The following is a 21657-nucleotide window of genomic DNA, read 5'->3' on the forward strand; positions in this document are numbered from 1 at the left end:
ATCACGGATTTTGTTTTCTATGTTTCCCGAAACGGACTGCACCTTTCCAAGGTGCGACTCTTAACGTGACGCGGTTTCCCACGTGGAATTTGAAATGTTTACGTCTAAATCGGCGTAGCTCATTTGGCGACAACGAGTCGTGTTGGGTCTTTCTTGGATATGGATAAGTTTTCTCGGTCGCTCATGCATAATCCCGGTCCCGGTGAATTGGTCATCGTTTACTTGGTTCGACAAAAGGAGAATGACGTTTCCGGTCACATGTGGTTTCAAAAGGAGTGACGTTAAAACTCGAATGAAAATCATTGTAGTACGAGGATTCGGTTAAAGGAAAATACTTTTCTCAAGTAAATTTGAAGTTGGTAATACAAACTTGTATTATGGTTTCCAAGGTTTAAATCGCATGTTTGTTTGGTCCGTCGGGTTGTGGATGGTACGCGGTACTCATGTCTAAACGCGGTCCCGAGGCTTTTTGTAAGTCTAGAAATGAAACGAGGATCTCGATCCGAAACGAGGTACATTTCCTTAAGGCATATCGAACAAGTTTGCTAGGAATTGAAAACGTTAGCTAGGACAAGTTTCTCAAGAAAATTCGCGTCGCGGAAGATTTATCGGTTTCCAAAAACGTTCGTCGGGGCAAGTTCTTATCGGGTTTTGAAAACGATTGTTAGGACTATCCACCCTCGCGGCGAATACTTGTATGACGTGAAGAGTCGCTCTCCATTGAGAATTTAGAATAAGGACCTCCTGAACCGGAAGTACGAGGGTGATGCAAGAGAAGTTTCCGCCCCGATGTGAGCATAACGAGTAAATTGTACTTAGTCAATAAGACTGTGCGAGGACGAGCTAGTATACACGTGTAACATACGGTTGAAGCCGATAGGAATCGGTAATTCATTCGGAAGCATAAATATAATTTGACAAAAGTCGAAGGGGTGTCCCCGGTATGGTTGTTATCAATATTCTCGGAGTTTTCGGATGTCCAAACATGAAAAGATGAAGTCATGTACATGGCACATGGTGGTGTTTAGGTTGATCGAGTCTAACCACCATCACGTGTCACTAGAACTTTGGTATGTCTTACCGTAATATAACCACGTTGATCGAGTGTCGTTATATTACGCTAACTCATACCTCCATTCCCACATCACTCTATAGATTCAAGTTCGTGTCATCGCGAAAATCTAAAATGAACAAAATGTAACGACGTCTCAAACGTGACTCGTATTAAATCGAAATAGTTTCTACAACTCTAAAGAAGCGTCTCCCCGCGGGAAGTGTATAAACGATTGTTAACGTCAAATCGGTTCGATTCAAACAATAATGTATTTAGGTATGAAAAGAGTAACGAGTCATGATAACAAGTAGTACGCAACCGTAGCGATAAATAGTGATGACGATACTCATCTAGAGTAGTGACGGTGACTTTACAATACTCATGGATAGTAAGCTAAGACGGGGTGGATAACAACCAAAGAATTAGAGTTCCCGAGCTAGAGTGGCTAACGAAGTCGCGGTCATCCGTACGCGTATGAATCTTGAATTCACGTGTTTTACCAAAAATTGGCGGAATACGAGTTCGTATGGTGAAGGTTGGGTACCATTAAAAAGTTTGCCTAAGAATGATTCAAGTATAATGCACAAGTAGTCACGTAAGTGCTATCTATAGCAAATGTATGTCAGAATGCAAATGCTAACTATCCGGTTGTAGTCTAGACTCACTAATGCGTCCTAACGACTCTGTTAGACACACTAATGCACGTCCTAGTTCCCTACAACCAACGCTCTGATACCATCTGTAGCGACCCGACCAAATCGTCATTGACGGCGCCGACTACTTAGGTCCCGTTACGTGGTCGTAGTCCCTATATGAGACTCGTTTGACCAAAATTATGTCGCATTCATTTGAAAAGTACAAGACTTACAAAGTTTAGTTTAACAAGCGGATCGACAACAAGTTTAAGTTTACAAAAGTTATAAAGTACGAATGAAATATTTAGCGACATAATTAGTTTAAATCACAGTTGCTATAAATAGCGTAAATATGTAGACCAAGGTTTGAATCCAAAAAGTGCTATCCCTAGCGTATGTATGTATGTATGCTTGACCCCAAGCAAGTAATCAAAGTGTGCGGAAGCATGTATCAAGTAGCCAAGTATGAACCTGAGAAACATATAGAAAACTGTCAACGAAAAACGTTGGTGAGATCATAAATGTATTTGTAAAAGTATATTTTGAACCACAATAGTTTGTATAGATGATTATCCAAATCGTATTTATTCCGAAGAATGTAGTTTGTATTGCGAGCACCCAATTACCAAAGCTTAACTGAATCTTCCCTCTGAATTTTGAATATAGTGTTAGAACATACACTATGCACGTTGAAATTATATTTCATCCACTAACGGTAGCGAACCGTCTGAATGAGGGTTCGTTAAACCCGTATGGCCACACAACATAATCACTCGCTTACACTTACACCCTGCAAGTGGAACTAATGATAATTGGATTGAGGACTTTTGTTCTAACTCGTCTGTATCTTTGTATTCGCATTTGTGTTCAAAGTATAAAAGTATGAAAAGTATATATACATGTGAAATGTATATAAGTATGTAATGTATATGTTTCTCAGCCCACGATTTAAAAGAATAAAAGTATTTGCAAAGGTGGGACTATGATCTCACCTCGAGTGCACGAGTATAAAAGTACTTCACAAAGTAACGTATGCATGAAAGTTGTTTAGCCTTGACCTAAACAAATAAGTTGTATCAATTAACCGGTTACGACACAAGGTCGGGTGAAATGTGTTCAATTAGTCCTATGGCTCGTTACGACTCGAATAGTATAGCATGTGAATCACGTTGTCAAGTTTCATGCAAGAATCAAGTATAAAAGCATGTTAGAACGATTGCATAAAAGTTTGGTTAAGTTTGACTAAAAGTCAAACTTGGTCAAAGTCAACGAAAAAGTCAACACGTTCGGGTCGGGTCCCGAACTATTTTTCTAAGCTTAGAAATCATATATGAACATGTTGGCCAAGTTACATGTTAATCGGAGGTGCGTAGCATAGCAAACATTTTTCATAAAATGGAAAAGTTGGACAGAAGCTGGACGCGGCTTATGTCGCGCCGCGACCAGGGTTGCCGCGCCGCGGCCTTGGTCGTGGTCTGGTGTCTGTCAGTTACAAATGTTCAAGACTTGGTAAAACTTCAAACAAACGCAAAACGCAAACCGCAAACAATTAGAAGACGTATCTTATACCGTTGGAAAGCTCTTTTGACAAGGAACACAACTAAACATGTTTCATCAAACAAAAACAACATTTTCCATAACCGATTTCTCGTCAAGTGATCATTTAAAAGTCCATTTTCAAAGTTTCAAGTTCATCAATTGCATTTTAAGTTTCGGGAATCCAATTCACACATATGATATGCCGTTTTGAAGGTAATGAAGCATACATTACTACTAAACACTAACAATTAACATTCCATGGCATTTAAGCATCCAAAAGTTCATGTCAAGAACTATCAAACCCTAGTCAAACATCACAAAATCATTAATCGGGTTTTTGAAGTTTTCTTAATCAACCTACGCATCAAAACGAAGCTAGTGATACTAGTAACACAATTAAAACATGCACTTTAACAATCTAACAACATTAACTCATCCAAAATCAAGGATTAAGCACACCCATTTCAAGTTCATGCTAGTTACTCCAAAAACAACAAATCGAGCAAACCAAACATATATTCATGTTAGACTTGAGCCATAGACACTAACTAACACCATTTCAAATCAAAAACACGAATTTAGAGAAATCTAGAGTTTTAGAAATGTTACCCAAACGAGATGAGGTTGGTATCAAATTGTAGAGGATGAAGAGAGGATTCCAAATATGTAATTTGTTTTGAAGTTTGCTTCCAATCCCGAATTTAGATGATGATTCTATGAAGTTGGGGTTTGTGTGTGTTCTTGCTAGAGAGAAAGAGAGAGAGATGGAGGGATTGAATGGTGGTGATTGGGGTGGACTAGTTGACCTAGTCAACTAGTTTGCCCCGTGTCAATTTTAGTCCCTCGAGTTTAGAAGCGGGTGCGGGATTTAGCCAAACGAATATTTTTAAAACGCTCGAGTAAACGGGTGATGTCAAAATTAAATAGCGGGAATATAATGAACGTTACTCACGGAAACTATTAATTTATATACGAAAGATTATGTTTTAAAAAAAAAGACGGTGTTAAAATTAAATTTAACGGAAAAACGCGGGATGTTACAGTTGTAGTCTAGACTTACTAATGTACCCTATGACTCGGGGTTGACACCAATGAACTCTAAATCCCTACAACCAATGATAACGCCAAAATTATACATGTTTATTGCCGTTATTTCGATCCAAAGTTGTTCCATTTGTATGTAATTGTTGTACGTATGTATTGTAATTCGTGTATATTTGTAAAAGTCAATTGTGAATGAATAAATGAAGACCAACAGCGAAAACAGAGTTAAAACGAAGATTGAACGCGTAAAACAGCCCGAAACCATTGAAACGGGTCCAAATGCAGCGCATCTCTCTTAGATGCGGCGCATCTATGCACCAAATAATTCCCGACAGTTTCAGATGCTGAGCATAAAGACTTCTGGACCAAAACAGCCTCAGATGCATAATAATAATAATAATAATAAGATTTCTTTAAATTAATTTTTACATGGAATGTTTAAATGTCGTAGGTATGGCTATGTTTTGTTTATGTTTATGAATCTGAACCCATAAATAACACTAGCTTTCAACCCTAAATTCCTAATTTTCCCCCAAATTCCGACCGATCCGAACATCAGCGATGCAAAATCCAATTGCTCGAAATTTCACCAAACTCTTGAGGACAGCATCATCATTAACACCTGCTACTATTAATCATCATCATCATCATCGTCAATGGCGTCCATACAGTTTAATACCGATGGTGATCGAACACTCGTCGCGTGGTGAACGCGCTTACGATATATTTTCTCGACTTCTGAAAGAACGAATCGTTGTAATCAACGGTCCGATTTCCGATGACACGTCACACGTCGTCGTTGCTCAGCTTCTGTTCCTTGAATCTGAGAATCCTTCAAAACCTATTAACATGTACCTCAATTCACCTGGCGGAGCCGTTACTGCAGGTTCTTTTTCTAATTTGTTATCCTTTTTTAGTTGCACCTATTTAATTTACTCCGTAGTAGTATATAATATGTTATTACCTGTTAATTTGTCTATTATGAGTATTATGCAAAATTAGGTTTTAGCTGTTAAATAAGCACCACATTTGTTTCGACTTCGAGTCATCGAAAATCGTAGTTTTATTGTAGTTTTGAGTTCTCTGATATCATTCAACCTGCTTTAATTTTAATTCCACTTACTCTCAGTTTTAGCTAGTATATAGTTTGTTATTTACATGTTAATTTGTTTAGTGGGGGAGGGGGGTTTTTACCGCCCATGCCCTCAGATTGGGCTGGGTTTCCTCCTTGGGGGCGGGTTATGCAACTGCAGGTAGATGAACACATGGGTGGTTAAGTCCTCCCGGGTGATCTCGTAATGCTGTTAAAAAATGTGTATAGTTGCATGCTTATTATTATGTTAAATTAGGTTTCAGGTGTTAAATTCTCCGTACAGTTAAATTTTTATATTTTATTGAAAGAGTGTAGCTTTCAGCTTATTAATGACATTCTGTATGCGGTAGTTTGTGTTTCAGTTGATTTAATATTTTGTAAGGAAGCGAGATACCGAGGTATTTCACTTAACAGTCTAGTGCAAATAATTGATATGTTTAGTTCATACGGTATTCAGTTGGTACCATAATCAATGACTATGAGTGTAAATATCTTAAGTATGCCATGTGAAGTTGTAATGGAATTTCTTGTAGAAGCGTAGAGTGTAATGCTTGGTTGCGTTACGGAGTTTTGGGTTAATATATTAGCAAAAATTTCTTTTCCGTGTCGTGTAAGATAGGTGTGTTTTGATTTTTGTAATAATATAAGTTAGTCTGCTTGGATGTCATGCTTAAAGTTATCATACCAAGCAGGAATGCTATATATAGATCTATATCTGATGATGCTTGATTGCTTGTAATATATATTATGGTTTTCTAAGAGAAATTCAGACTCTGTATATCCCTTTCATCATTTGGTCAAGAATTGACTAATTGACACTCATATTCTTTAGAGGTGTTTATTGGATCACTAACTCACAAAGTAACTAACTATACACATAGTATTATTATTACTAAATTTATTTAATGACATCCATGCTAGCCAATCTTCTTGTTTGCATTCTTCCAAAATGTTTCTTCATGTATGTATGTACGTACGTACGTACGTACGTACTGTTAACATGATGATCGAGTAGGAAATTCTTCCTCCATCCCTAAGGATGCAAAATCCACTATATATAGTTGTAATATTTTAAAATCTAGAAGTTTAATGTTGATGCTCCCATCTTCCCTAAATAAGTAAAGACATTAGACACCGAGTTACAACTTACTTTTATCAGAAAATACATAAGCCAAATAACTTGAGCTTTTTTAATAAGATTCTCACCATGCTTATAGATACAATCTAGTAATGTTCTCATCATTCGGTCATAGTTCATACAACTAAGAAAATATGAAAATGGTTGAATAGGCCTCCTATCGCAAACTTAATGAAGTATACCAACGTTGATTATCTATTTTGCAAAAGAAGAGTTTAAGCAACTTTTACTAAATCAAGTTATGAATATGAAGTGCTAAAAATTCATTTAAGCCATTGAATTGATTTTGCAAAGATCTGCATGCTAAATAAATATAAAGTCTAATTTTTCCATAATGCTTACCCTTAAGCCCGTCAAGAATTACATCTTCGGTTTTGGAACAGATATATTATTGACTATATAAATAACTATTGTAAAGGCGATTGGGCTAATAGCAATATTGAAAACTCATGGCTTACACTATAATTTAATGAAATAATTTCTCTTGATGTTCACGGGAAGTTTTAGTAGATTTAGGGTAGTTGGATTATTGGTATAGTACATCTGGAAAGAGTTAGTACCATAGGGGTGATCAACTGATCATATAAAAATTTGATTCTTCCATTTAACCATTTTTTCATTTCCGGTTAGGAAATTATCGTTTCCTAGTTAAAGAATGAGTATATTTGTTTGTTATGATTATAGTTAGATAATGACTATGATCTCTATCTTATATGTATATCTATATATACTATAGGGGTTCGACATTGTGTTCTGAAAGTGATTATCTGATATGAAATAATTAAAATCTGAATCAATATCAAAATTAGCCATACACTAGAGACTGATTAGTCTGTAACTTCAAAATGGCGTAGTAAATATTTAGCTATTAAACGTAATGCAATTCTCACGATAAGCGGGTCATTATACGAGATTTTTGGTTTACTTATATGAGGCAATGCAATATATAATATAAGTTGTAGTTTAGGATAATTTGTGATTCCTTTTGCTGTTGTTGCAGGCCTTGCAATATACGATACAATGCAGTACATCCGTTCTCCAATCAATACCATATGTTTAGGTCAGGCTGCATCAATGGCATCGTTGCTCTTAGCTGCTGGAGCCAAGGGTGAAAGACGGGCTCTTCCTAATGCCACAATCATGATCCATCAACCTTCAGGCGGATATAGAGGGCAGGCTAAAGACATGACTATTCACACCAAGGAGATTATTCGGATTTGGGATTCATTGAATGCATTGTATGCAAAGCATACTGGACAGCCTATTGATGTAATTCAGAAAAATATGGACCGAGACTACTTTATGACCCCACAAGAAGCGAGAGAGTTTGGTATCATTGATGAAGTTATAGATGAGAGACCATTAACTTTGGTGACAGATGCTGTTGGGAAAGGTTCAGAGTAAAATGTGTATCAATTACTGAAAGCTGATTTCAGGCTCTGCTGATTTCAGGCTCTGCTGTTTTTCTGATTACAGGCAGACTAGTGGAAGAAATCAGATGTTTTTTTAAACTTCTTATTTGAAAGAATGTTGACTTCTAGCTTTATCTGTTTTGATACAAATTTTCATCGCTACCATGGTTAGTGTTTGATGATATTTCTCTATAAACTATAGATAAGTGGTAATTTTCATCGTTGTGCAGGTGCTTTTCGTTGTTAAACAGCCTAAATTTTAAGTATAGGGAAGAAATTCAGTATCATTTACGTACATCGGACATTTTTCAAGTAACATTTTCTAGGATCAATGTGAAGCTTGAACAATTTGAAAGTTAAAATTGCAAATTTAGAAATGATTTAAGCTATAAGGTTTAAAAGTGTAAAGAAACAAGATCACATCAACCTCACTCGAATGCAATATATTTAAAAAAATTTAATTTAATGTATAATTAATCAGAAAATCAAAAACAATAAAAAATAAATAACTTCTGTTAAATGTGTTACAAGCCAATGTATAAGTTACACGCAATTAGTTATATATATATATATATATATATATATATATATATATATATATATATATATATATATATATATATATATATATATAAATCCAAATCACACTCAAGGGAAAGTTCACAACATAAATTAGTTTGTTTATACAACAAATTTTCACAAAAAAAATTATCACTTTTATTGACAATTTGATCACTTTAAAGAAAAGGAAATAACAACCTACGAAACACCGGGGAAGGAGAGCCGATCCCTGAGGGTATCAAAGATCGATGTAGCCGTTGAATTCTGCTGTAACGTGTTTTTTAGGCGCTCAAGCAACTCTCCGTCTTTAGTCTGTGATGCAGCATCTGCAGCTTCCTTTGCCATTCCTATTCGAGCATAAGCCTGTTTCACATTCAAGTACAGGTGTCATACAATATGTGTGATGGCTAAGTTGGATAACGGGTCAAAATAGGTTCGGGTCTATACATGTACAGGCTGAATTTAGTTAAAACACTTTTAAACACCTTTGTCATATAAAAAGGTAAAGAATATGTCCCTAAAAATGCTTACAAAAACTTCAAAATTGGAATGATGATAATTTTTGACTTAAGCTGATATTGGAGAGTTTATGGTACCACAAACAAGTTTTCAAACACAAACATACCTCTGCTCTTTCTCGAGGATCTGCAAGCTTGGTAATGTACTTCAAGGCTTCACCTTTTTCTTCAGCATCAATGCAAGCCTCCACAAATGGCCTAAAACCTATCGTTGCTCACACCAGAAATGATTATTGATTTACATGTCATCAAAAACTTACAATACCAATGATATTAATTTCATGATGATGAAATCAAGGTTAACTTTTTCTTAAGGTGACATTTCTCCTTTTAAGATATGAAACATGTAGTAAAAAAACATACCAATTGGGGGCCTTTTCTCCTTTGAAAACTTTTCCAAGGCATCCCAGTCCCTAATGGTGGCCAAGGCAAAAACTTTGAGCCAATACCATCGTTTCTCTGAAACCTGATTCAAGATTTAAAAATTACTAACGAATACATTGCAACAAAAAAGAAGAATCAAAACAAACATACATCGTTATCGTTATCATAATATATGTTATGAATATTATGAGCCTCGAAGGGGTACACAAGTAACACAACACCAAATCAATTCAAAGTTCAGAGACGAGATATCTAACCTTGAATTCCGTTTTAACTTTCAGAGCAGCTCGATGATTGCCCAATACTATACATGTCCGAATTGTATCACTAATACTCGAATCAACAAATATAGGCTGCTTTGTACTTACTTCTAGTTCATGCTGTATCCTGCATTAAATATAGATAAATGACACAAAATAAATATTGATCAACTATATATATAAAAAAAGAATCCATGTCTTTCATATAGCATAGGTGGTCATAGCTAGACTTAAAATGCAACCCTGAAAATAAATAAAATGTAAATGAAAGAAGCAATAAATCTCTTTCAAAAATCCTCAAGTTGTAGCATAAAATCATACATCCAGATGTCCATATATGTCTAGTGATCCGTTCACAAATTCGAACAAGGCATCTGTGAATGAATGCACTGAAACTAATAGATAGGAGTAGATGGAAACAATATAATAAAATTGAAGGACCGATATCCTTTTTTCTATTAATATTATCTTCAGAGATAACATTTATTTCTCATTGCTCTTATGGTTAATAACAAATTTGTTTCTCTATGCTGCTTCCTAAATCCTAATTCTCTTCCAGTCTCTTGCTATTTATACTTGAAATCTAGCAAGGATTAAGAGAAGGTTTTCTCAAACGTTACGGATTATCTACCAAGGCCCAACTACCATGAACATTGGGCTCCGATACGATAATAATAGTATTTTGGACTTTGTATTATATTGAGCATAGAGCACAAAGTAAGTCATTGGTCAAGATAATGATAAACCTTAAATGTACACTTAATAATAAAAAAGGCGAAAAAATAGACATAATCATAGTTGTTGACTCGCTACTCGACTCGTTACAAAAACATCATAAATTTTAACTCGTGACTCTACTTGTAAGATTCATAACACAAACACACACACAAACACATAATGGTAGACACCACCAAGTAACAATAACATATCATATAGATTCTAATTCTTTAAAGAAATTTTCTGCAAGTTAACAAAATTCTAAAAATCATAAGTAAATATATTAATTCATAAACGTTATGCTAATAAGATACAATAAACTAAAAAAAATATATGTCGAAATTATTATCTAAAATTTATGAGTTAAAGTTTTGAGATTTGGCATGGATAAGCAAGTGGATGACCCAAGATTAAAAAAAAAAAAAAAAAATCATTTTTAGACTTTGATGTCTCAGTAAGTGACAGGCTTTCCAATTTTCAAAGAAACTCATACCGTAATAATTTTGCATGCTCTTCAGCAGCCTTGGACTCAAAAAGATGCTCCTTTGTTTCAGCAAAAAGATGTTGCGCTTTCTCAATGAGTTTTATGCGCGGACCATGAAGTGGAGATCCTCTACTTGCCATTGGATTCTTTGCTATTTCCCAAGATTCCTTCCACAACAAGAAAGCAACATCCTACAACATCAAATAACACATTGTTAGCCATTAGTAAACAGTGCCGAAATGCATTATATTATATTTATTCATATAATAGGGAGAAAAAAATGAGAAAGAATCGGGTTCAGGATCCAGGCTTACATGAAGCTGACCAGTAGAGAGAAAGAAATCCTTCAAAAATTCATGTGTATAGCATCTACGATAAATAGAGGTATTCAAAATCATATTCAATATAAGGTAAAATGAAAAGAAACCATAAAAAACTTGAGTCACAATTCCTCACCGTGCATAACGTATAAATAAGTCCCGTGCAAGGGGTCTAGCTTGTATCATTCCGAATAACTCCAATGCTGGCCTCTATACAAAGTCAAAAAGCATATAAAGTTTGACCGTTCAGAATTTTACCTTTATTCAGTCAATATCAAACACAAAGTATCATAGGAAAGGGATTTTCCAATACCTTCTGCCATATGTGAAAGAGAACAAGATAAACAAGATCCGTATCACCACTTTCAGTTGCCTTAGTCAGGGCCGTATCTTCTTCTCCTATGCCGAGTAACAAAGGAACCTGGAAAACTCAAGTTAATAATATTCAAACCGTGCAATATTATACACGACATTTACAAGTATTTTTTCGTTAGCGAAATTTTCTATGACAACAAACAGCAGAAATATAGTACCTGCTTTGAGGAAAGAGGTTCATGTTCAACAAGCATAGCAGCTAACTTCCGGCGGCCAGTTTGATCTGCATGAGCAGCAACTGCAGCATACGAAATGCTTCTAGACATCTTTAACTGAAACTCGCAAAATAATGGCAACAAAAATTCAATGAACATTCACATTGATAAGTACATATTTACCAAGTTCAGCTATCCATAAAACTTTGCAAACCTTATCAAGTAAAATTTCAAGGAGAGTTGCGTCAGGAATTGCTGATGACACTGTTAACTTTGAACAAGCCCAATGCATGATAACCACTTCCTGTATAAAACTCAGAATTAAAAATTTCATATATATATATATATATATATATATATATATATATATATATATATAAAATAAAATTTTAATAGTCATTATCATAATGAAGATAAGAGTTACTTGATTCATTCCAAGGTATTCTGATATCCTGAGTGCCAGCAGATGTTGGTGGGCATTAACCAATCGACCAATCAAAACTGATGGTGTAAGCAACTGAGAGTATATAGACTATTAATTTGATGAAATTAACAAAATTAATCCTGTAACTGAATTCTGATGAGGTGGTCAGAAACCTTGTATTGATGTATACTAAGTGGAATGCCAGTCTCCGGGCTGCGTACAGCATTTAAGACCCGCAATGTTTTGCTCATCTCCTGAATGCTCTCACGCTGAAATTGGCTGCCAAAGCCAACTGGATATCACTACCGTAAACAAAATTAGACTTATAACCTATTGTAGAAGTACATAAGGTCAATAGCTAGGAATATATGAGTATGGCTGTCACTTTTAAAGTTAACCTAGGGTAACATTTGATGAGAGCATGTATCCATGTAACATATAAACATATGTTGGCGACTATCCTATCATAACAGATTGGATACTGTTATAAAAATCGTATTAGCAGTTACGGTTTATATATGGAAGTATCATAAACCTAGTTTAGCTCTCCATTCTAGTTGGTATTCCCTGATTTATTGGGGCTGCTACTGATTATTTTGTGGGATATTTACTTCTTTCGTTCTTTATTTTGAAATAGCGGACTTAGGTTTGTATCTATATGCAGAGTTATGTGAGTTAACATATACATATTCCAATATTATAGCATTTATATTCAAATTCTAAAAAATATAGGTATTTTAACTTAATTCTTTTCAACACTAATCACTTGTTACTTCGTATAACTATTTGTCTCGCAGTCAATGTCATGTTATCAATATAATCCCAATATATAAAGTTGCTTCAATATCAAATGGATAAATATATACAAAATCTCGCCATCCATTATGACAACAAAATACTTTCTAGCAATAGTTTAAAACTAACCTACAAAATGCTTGTCCATAGCTTGCAGCCCTAAGAAGTGTCTGTTGTAGAGAAGGATCAAATTCATGACCTGCAGCGTCCACACAGGCTTCTACAGCCTCGGGCAGTGATGCGCGTATCAGTCTCAAATTCTCATCAGCCTAGAATAAGTTGACATTAGAATCCAAAATTTTCAACCCAAGATTTGATAATCAGAGGTAGCATTGCGTAACAAGTTTGATAATTACAAAATTCCATACCTTTGCACTCCGTCGATCAAAATGATCCAATGCATCATACAATAAAGCTGCTGGTTCTGTGCTACCAATCTTAAAGATGGACTCGGTGGAAGCTGGGACCCGTTGTAGAAACTCCATTTTTGTGTTGGACAATATCCTTGCTCCATCACACTCTGGGATTAGGACAATTGGTTCATCATAAAGGTAGCGAACAGGATCTCCATAGGGACCCACCATCAGAAGCATATCTTCCCAATATAGTAACACACTGTCCATTCCACACCAAACAAGTTGCTCTGGAGCAAGAGCAGACTGCACATGTGCAAATTTATGAATAATTAAGACACTGATATCTAGTTTTAACTGATAACCACTTTCAATTCAAAAGACAATAGCAAATATAAACTGTAAACAGACTATGCAGCATTCAAAACGAACCTCGCAAGCGTACTCGAAAATGATGCTTGAGAAATCAGTAGGCATGACAAGTAACTGACCGTCGTGAGTAAACGACGCCAACAATTTCCCGTTACATGAAACGACCATCTTCTGCAAAGGTCCCAACCCTTCACCAACACTCTGAACACCATCTTCTTCCACTAGCAACACATGATCACCAACACCTAACAACACCTCAACGTTTCCAGACATCGTATACTTCGGTTCAATAACCGTCATACACAACGGAAACTCATCAATTCCGGTATCCGCTAACTTACACGCCTTAGGGTTTTTCATATCAGGAATACAAAACAATTCAAACACTTCATTCATACACACAACACCATTCCCCCAAAACACACATTCAACAACACTATGTTCAAAACACTCATGACCTAAGCTAATATTAGGTTCAATTAACTTACAGTGTATATCGTATCGATATACAGTGCCGTCTTGTGTGATGCAAACGAGGATTTGTTCATCGGTCCATGATAATCCGATCAATCGGCCGCCGGAGTTGCGCCAGATGGTTTCGGAGAGTTGACGGCCGGCTGAATTGAAGATGCGAAGTTTACGGAGGGCGGATTCGGCGTACAGTTGAACAATTTTGGAATCGTCACGGATAATGGCGATTGGACCGGAGAATGGGGCGCAGGCGATTTTGTTGCGTGAAAGATCAATGTTTTTCCATTGTAATTGGTAGATTTCAGGTTTACGGTAGTATTTGTCGCCGAGAAGTTGCCATTCGGCGGCAATTGATACGCCGGCCATTTTTATGATTGTGATCGCCGGTGACCTTTATGTATGTATGTACGAGTCGATGTATGTATGATCTATTGGAATTTTTATTTTTAATATAATCTATTAAGACTATTTGCAGCGTTTGGGCGTGAGTTGGGGGCGTGGGTTGCTTTTTGTACATTTTCGATGATTATAACGTGTGGGTTGTTTTTGTGGAGTAGTGGTGTTGTGTGTTTTTGGTATTGGTTGAGAGTATTGTGGTGATGTGTCAAAATATAATTGGGTCAAGTGTTAAAAGAGGATAAAAATATGATTTTTAAAATTAAAAAAAAAACAAAAAGGGGGAAACCACCCCGTTGCTTGATCCGTTGCCTAGCCACGCGCAGACCATCTTCTTGGTCATCCAACGCCACGATATTTAGAAGGGGAGGCGTTGCCCCATGCCACATAGGCGGGGACGCCGTTGCTTGGCAACCGCTACAACAAGTCTAATAGTCCACAGACAAAAAACATATAGTTTAAGGAAATGTCATAAAAGTACTGTACTTTCTGTTTACTTTCCAGTTTTATTCTTACATTTTCTTTCTCCTTTATACATATCCACATACATTAAGGGCATAATAGAACTTAAGTTTCTTATTTTTTTCTATTTATGAAAGTGGACTATTAATTTGGGACATCCCGAAATAGAATACTAGACTATTAATATGAGACGGAGTATGTTATTTCACAAACTTTCTCTCTTTTTTATTGATTTTTTTTTAGTGTTGTAGCCAATGTGAATTAATGAGCTGTGATTTACTTCGACTATTTTAATACGGTTATTTTTGTACTTGAGCAACAACTATAATAAAATTGTTATAATTTAGCAGTATAACTACCTTTAGTGGTCTGGTTCTTGACTGTAGGCTATTGATTATTAGAAGATAAAAGAGAGGGAGAGAGTATATTATAATTTCTGGTACATTTGATTTACATTCATCGATCCTTATTTATACTACTCAAATTCCACTGTACAATTCATTCATGAGATATCAAATAGGATTTGCTTTTTGACTTTATGTACAAATTTGTCGGCCACTTTTTTATGTCTTATAACACTTCCCCTTGGACGATAATTTTATTTTGTTGGAGATCAACTATAAGTTACTGCCTCGTTAAAAACCTTGCTAAAGAAAACCTAGTGGGAAAAAACTTTAGCTAAGGGAAAAAGAATGCAGCATGGAGTTGACTCCCCCTCAAGTAGACATTGCTTCAGTTGTTACATCTTTTGAATATGTCTCATGCCAATGTAATGAACGTGTATTCTGAAAATAGCAGTTGGAAGTGCTTTCGTGAAAAGATCAGCAGAGTTTTTGCTGGACTGCACATATCTCATTTCAATCTGGTTGTCCTTAATGAGATTTTGAGTGTATGAGAAGAATCTAGGAGGTATGTGTTTTGTTCGGTCACTTTTGATATACCCTTCTTTCATCTGTGCTATGCAAGCTGCATTATCTTCATAGATAGTTGTTGGACTTTTAACGCGTTCCAGTCCACAAGAATCAGTAATGAATTGTGTTATTGATCTCAACCAAAAACATTCCCGAGTAGCTTCATGTAATGCAATCACTTCGGCATGATTTGATGATGTTGCAACAAGTGTTTGTTTTTGAGAACGCCATGATATTGCGGTACCTCCATTTAGGAATACATATCCATTTTGAGGTTTAGCTTTATGTGGATCAGATAAATAACCTGCATCTGCATAACCAACCAAATCTTGTTTTGATTCGTTAGAATAAAATAATCCTAAATCAGTAGTTCCTCGAATGTATCGAAATACGTGTTTGATCCCATTCCAGTGTCTTTTGGTAGGAGTTGAGCTGAACCTTGCCAACAAATTAACTGCAAAAGAAATGTCAGGTCTTGTACAATTTGTAAGATACATAAGAGCTCCAATTGCACTAAGATATGGTACTTCTGGTCCCAGGATATCTTCATGGTCTTCACAGGGACGAAATGGATCAGTGTCAACATTAAGTGATCTAACAACCATAGGAGTACTTAATGGTTTTGCCTTGTCCATATTAAAACGTTTTAAAATCTTTTCAGTATATGTTGTTTGATGTACAAGTAAACCATTAGGCATATGTTCAATTTGTAAACCAAGGCAATACTTGGTTTTTTCGAGATCTTTCATTTCAAATTCTTTCTTTAGAAGTTGAATGGCTTCATGGATCTCTTTATTTGTACCTATGATATTAAGATCATCAACATAAACAGCTATGATCACATATCCGGATGTTGTTTTCTTAATGAAAACACATGGGCAAATAAGATTATTAGTATACCCTTTGCTTATCAAGTAATCACTTAATCGTTTATACCACATGCGACCCGATTGTTTCAACCCATATAAAAACCTTTGTAACTTGATTGAGTACATTTTTTTAGGTTTTGCATTGGTTGCTTCTGATACCTTAAATCCTTCAGGTATCTTCATATATATATCACTATCAAGTGATCCATAAAGATAAGCAGTCACAACATCCATAAGATGCATTTCTAAATTTTTAGAAACTGCCAGGCTGATTAAGTATCTAAAAGTAATTGCATCCATAACAGGAGAATAAGTTTCCTCATAATCAATTCCTGGTCTTTGAGAAAAACCTTGAGCTACAAGTCTAGCTTTATACCTTGTAACTTCATTTTTCTCATTTCTTTTTCGCACAAGAACCCATCTATATCCCACAGGTTTCACATCTTTAGGTGTGAGAATGATAGATCCGAAAACTTTTCTTTTATTGAGCGATTCAAATTCGGCTCGTATTGCTCCTTTCCAATGATCCCAATCATGTCTATTTTGACATTCCATGACAGATTTTGGTTCTGGATCATCATCATCATTCATGATGTCATATGCAACATTATATGAAAATATCTCATCAAGATTTTTCATTTCATTTCGGTTCCATAATATTTTTGAATGTGCATAATTGATTGAAAATTCCGTATTGACATCATCAATCTCCTCTGTAGAAGGAGTATTGATTTGTAGTTCTTCTTGAACACTTTCTTTTACCTTATTATCAGCTGATTTTCTTTTTCGAGGATTTTTATCTTTTGAACCAATTGGTCTCCCACATTTTTGGCGTGGCAAAGACTCAAGAATGACATTATTGTCAGTTTTTGGAATTTCAATTCGAGCTGAAGCATTTGCTGCTGGTATATATGATTTAGTCACTCTTTTTGTATCTGTAAATGCATCCGGCAATTTATTCGCAAGTTCTTGCATATGCATTATTTTTTGAACTTCGGTCTCGCATTCTTTTGTGCGAGGATCAAGATACATTAATTGAGGTTCACACCATGAAACATCATTTTCTTTATTTTTTATTTCTCCCCCTATTCTAGGGAATAATGTTTCATTAAAGTGACAATAAGCAAAACGTGCTATAAAAACATCACCCGTCATGGGTTCAATATATCTTATTATTGAAGATGTTTCACATCCAACATATATTCCCATCCTTCTTTGAGGACCCATTTTAGTGCGTTGTGGTGGTGCGATAGGGACATAAACCGCACAACCAAATGTTCTAAGGTGGGAAATATTTGGCTGATGGCCAAAAGCAAGTTGCAAGGGAGAATATGTATGACTTGCACTTGGTCTAATGCGAATCAATGATGCAGCATGCAAAATTGCATGGCCCCATACAGATACTGGGAGTTTTGTCCGCATTATCAATGGTCTAGCTATTAGCTGCAATCGTTTAATTAATGATTCAGCTAAACCATTTTGTGTATGCACATGGGCAACGGGATGTTCAACAATAATCCCAATAGACATGCAAAAGTTATTAAATGCTAGAGACGTAAACTCACCGGCATTATCTAGTCTCACCCTTTTAATAGTATAATCAGGGAAATGTGCTCTCAATTTAATAATTTGAGCAAGAAATTTTGCAAATGCCATATTTCGACTTGATAATAGACAAACATGAGACCATCTACTAGATGCGTCTATTAGAACCATAAAATATCTAAATGGTCCACATGGTGGATGAATTGGTCCACATATATCACCTTGAATTCTTTCAAGAAACATTGGTGATTCTTTTTCAACCTTAAGAGGTGATGGTCTTATTATCAACTTTCCAAGTGAGCATGATGTACATGGGATAAGTGCATCATGAGGGATCCTTTGATCCGCCAATGGATGTCCATGTGTATTTTGTATTATTCGTTTCATCATTGTTGATCCTGGGTGGCCTAATCTCTCATGCCACAAACTGATCATTACAGGATCACATGATTTTTCTTTAACTACCCCATTTACTTCAGGTACATTTATATGTGTATAATGTAAACCAGAATGAAGTCTTGGTAGTTTTTCAATTACACGATTCTTATCAGTGATACTTAAATATTTTTCATTTTCTGTTATCACTGACTAATAATCATATCCATTTTGGTATATGTCAGAGAAACTTAACAAATTTCTCTTTGACATGGGAGAAAATAAGGCATTATTTATCATAAAATTTGTACCATTTGGTAACACAAATTTTGCCTTTCCCATTCCTTTTATTAAGTCCACAGGATCTGATATAGTATGTATAGTTCCTTCCGTTGCTTTCAAGTCTGTGAAATATTTTTTAAATTTGAGTATGGTGTGAGTAGTACCACTGTCTGCAATACAAATATCTCCACCATTTGACTGATTTCTTACTCCGACAGTATACATCGTGAACTTCAAAAAAAAAAATGAGAAACAAATAATGAGTACATAATTCATCAATATATTACATTCAAAACATGTTACAAACGATAGCACATAATAAGGAAATATGTAGTAAACTAGATATGGTGTAGATTGAAAATCTACAACCATTTATTTAACGAGAACATATAATAGGATATCTATATATATAGATATTAGAAATTTATTCATTAAAGTAGTCACAAGTTGGTTCAGTGATTTTTGTATCAAGCTCATCCACAAGATTTGCTTCTTTTCCTTTTCCCTTTAGGGATTCTTGATACCGATTAACAGAATGTTGATTTGTTCGGCAGTTTTTAGACCAGTGGCCAATTTTACCACATCGGTAACAAAAATCTTCAACATTCTTTGAAGAGCCTTCTTCAACATTGTGATTTGTGGGATTGTATGGTGTTTGGATTTTATAATTTTGTGGATTATTATTTCTTTGTCCACGACCACCACGACCACCACCACGACCATTACCATAAGGGTGATTTCGAACATAATTATGATTTTTATTATTGTTATGGTAATTTCCATGATGATGGTTTTGGCCAATATGGCTACGACCTTGTCCACGCCCTCGTCCGTGTGCATTTCTTCTTTTATTATTATTATTGTTAATAACATTAGCTTCAGGAAATGCTAGCGCACCGGTAGGACGAGATTCTTGATTTTTCATCAGTAATTCTTTATTAACTTCTGCAACTAAGAGATAAGTTTGAAGTTTGGAAAAAGTTTTATAATTCTGCAATCTTAAATTTTCTTGCACAGTTATATTTGCAGAATGCATTGTGGAGAAAGTTTTCTCCATCATATCAGCATCACTTATTTCTTGACCACAGAATTGAAGCTTTGAACGGATCTTGAACATGGCCGAGCTGTATTCACTTACCCTTTTGAAATCTTGGAACCTTAGATTTCTCCATTCTTCCCTCGCAGCTGGGAGTAATATTTCCTTTTGATTATCGAATCTACTCTTGATACTTTCCCATAAAACATGTGGATCTTTGATAGTGAGAAACATATGTTTTAAGGTGGTATCAATATGTTTGCGAATAAAAGCAATTGATTTTAATTTATCTTGATCGGAACAAGTATTGTTTTCTTTTAAAGTTTCTAGAATACCCAATGATCCAAGATTTATTTCTACGTCCATAACCCATGATGTGTAGTTTGTTCCCGATACGTCTAAGGCATCAAACTCAAGCTTTGATAAGTTTGACATTTTCTATTTTCAGAAAGATGAACAACATAAATCATAATCATAATCAATTTTTTTCATAGACAAATAACAACATGAAATTAGAATTAGTTTAGATTCATAAGTAGCAAACAAAGGAATAATGGTATGATTACAAATAATAAAATCATAAGGGAAGGATAAAATATAGGTTCATCTAGTGGTGTACAAGCAACAAGGATGATAGCTATTATGACCAATACAGTAGGAAAAATCATCCTTGAGTTAATCATCTTTTTTTAAAAAAAAATTGAGAGTAGTAATTTGAGAAAATGAAGATTGATTTGTGAAAATGTGAAAACGGTGATGTTTAATTTATATTTGAAAAATATAGTTGTTGTAACGTCGTCAGTTGACGTTAACAATCGTTATGTATATATGACCGTTGTAACGTCGTTAGTTGACGTTAACGAATAAAGTCACTATATCAAAACGCGTATGAGTAATATAAAGGACAAGATTTTTTTTTATATCATACGTAAAGAAAAAAAAAACAAAAGACAAAATCTTTCAAAAAGATACGGAGTATATATATGAGATCAATTTATCAACTTGTTGATTTTGAAAATCTTATGTATTTAAAAAGTCGTATTTTTTAAATACTTTAGGGGTATGTTATGTAACTTATAATTAATAATTTTTATCATGTCACTTTCATGCGAATAGTAAATTAATTAATTTCGTTTCATTTACTATTCATATGAATAGTAAATGAATTAATTTCGATTTACTATTTTGTTACTTGAGTAATATATATACATCATATATATATTTTATTTGACGTCTCGGTGTATATGTGTGTGACCCCGAAGGCTCAAATAAAAATAAACATTAGTATGCATGAAATAAATAATGATTAATTGCATAAGTAATCATAAATGTTAGATAACATAAATATAAATGTTAGTGAAGTTAATAAGAGTTAGATTACAGAAATATAATTCAGGCGGTATAACCGACCATATATAACATAAATATAAATGTTAGTGAACATAACTGTAAATGTTAGTATACATAAATAAATGTTAGATAACATAAATGTAAATGTTAGTATACATAAATAAATGTTAGATAACATAAATGTAAATTAGGCGACAGTGTCGACCATATATCATTTAGGTGGTATAACCGACCATATATTAGTTAGGTGGCAGGGCCAACCATATTTAGTATAAATGTTGAGATAATCGTGCTGATAACGTGTTATAATTTAGCAGTATAACTACC

The 21657-nt window shown here is 34.9% G+C and overlaps 2 protein-coding genes across 2 annotated transcripts; one reads left to right on the plus strand and one right to left on the minus strand.

Moving 5' to 3' along the window:
• Window positions 1-4703: 4703 nt before the first annotated feature.
• Window positions 4704-8134, plus strand: LOC139843541 (ATP-dependent Clp protease proteolytic subunit 2, mitochondrial-like). The gene is made up of 2 exons (XM_071833644.1): window positions 4704-5158; window positions 7504-8134. Exons 1-2 carry the CDS (start codon window positions 4834-4836, stop codon window positions 7905-7907), a joined length of 729 nt encoding a protein of 242 aa, XP_071689745.1. The 5' UTR covers window positions 4704-4833; the 3' UTR covers window positions 7908-8134.
• A 427-nt stretch (window positions 8135-8561) lies between these two features.
• LOC139839423 (protein VACUOLELESS1-like) lies at window positions 8562-14502 on the minus strand. Its single transcript, XM_071829487.1, has 15 exons — window positions 13694-14502; window positions 13277-13567; window positions 13038-13177; window positions 12287-12392; window positions 12114-12206; window positions 11904-11993; window positions 11693-11806; window positions 11473-11580; window positions 11296-11369; window positions 11154-11208; window positions 10849-11030; window positions 9636-9765; window positions 9358-9460; window positions 9102-9199; window positions 8562-8839 (listed from the first exon to the last, which is right to left on the minus strand). The coding sequence occupies exons 1-15, from the start codon at window positions 14468-14470 to the stop codon at window positions 8675-8677; spliced, it is 2526 nt and encodes an 841-aa protein (XP_071685588.1). The 5' UTR covers window positions 14471-14502; the 3' UTR covers window positions 8562-8674.
• Between the last annotated feature and the right edge of the window lie 7155 nt (window positions 14503-21657).

Source organism: Rutidosis leptorrhynchoides, chromosome 4 (assembly GCF_046630445.1).
Source record: "Rutidosis leptorrhynchoides isolate AG116_Rl617_1_P2 chromosome 4, CSIRO_AGI_Rlap_v1, whole genome shotgun sequence".
Classification (NCBI taxonomy): domain Eukaryota; kingdom Viridiplantae; phylum Streptophyta; class Magnoliopsida; order Asterales; family Asteraceae; genus Rutidosis; species Rutidosis leptorrhynchoides.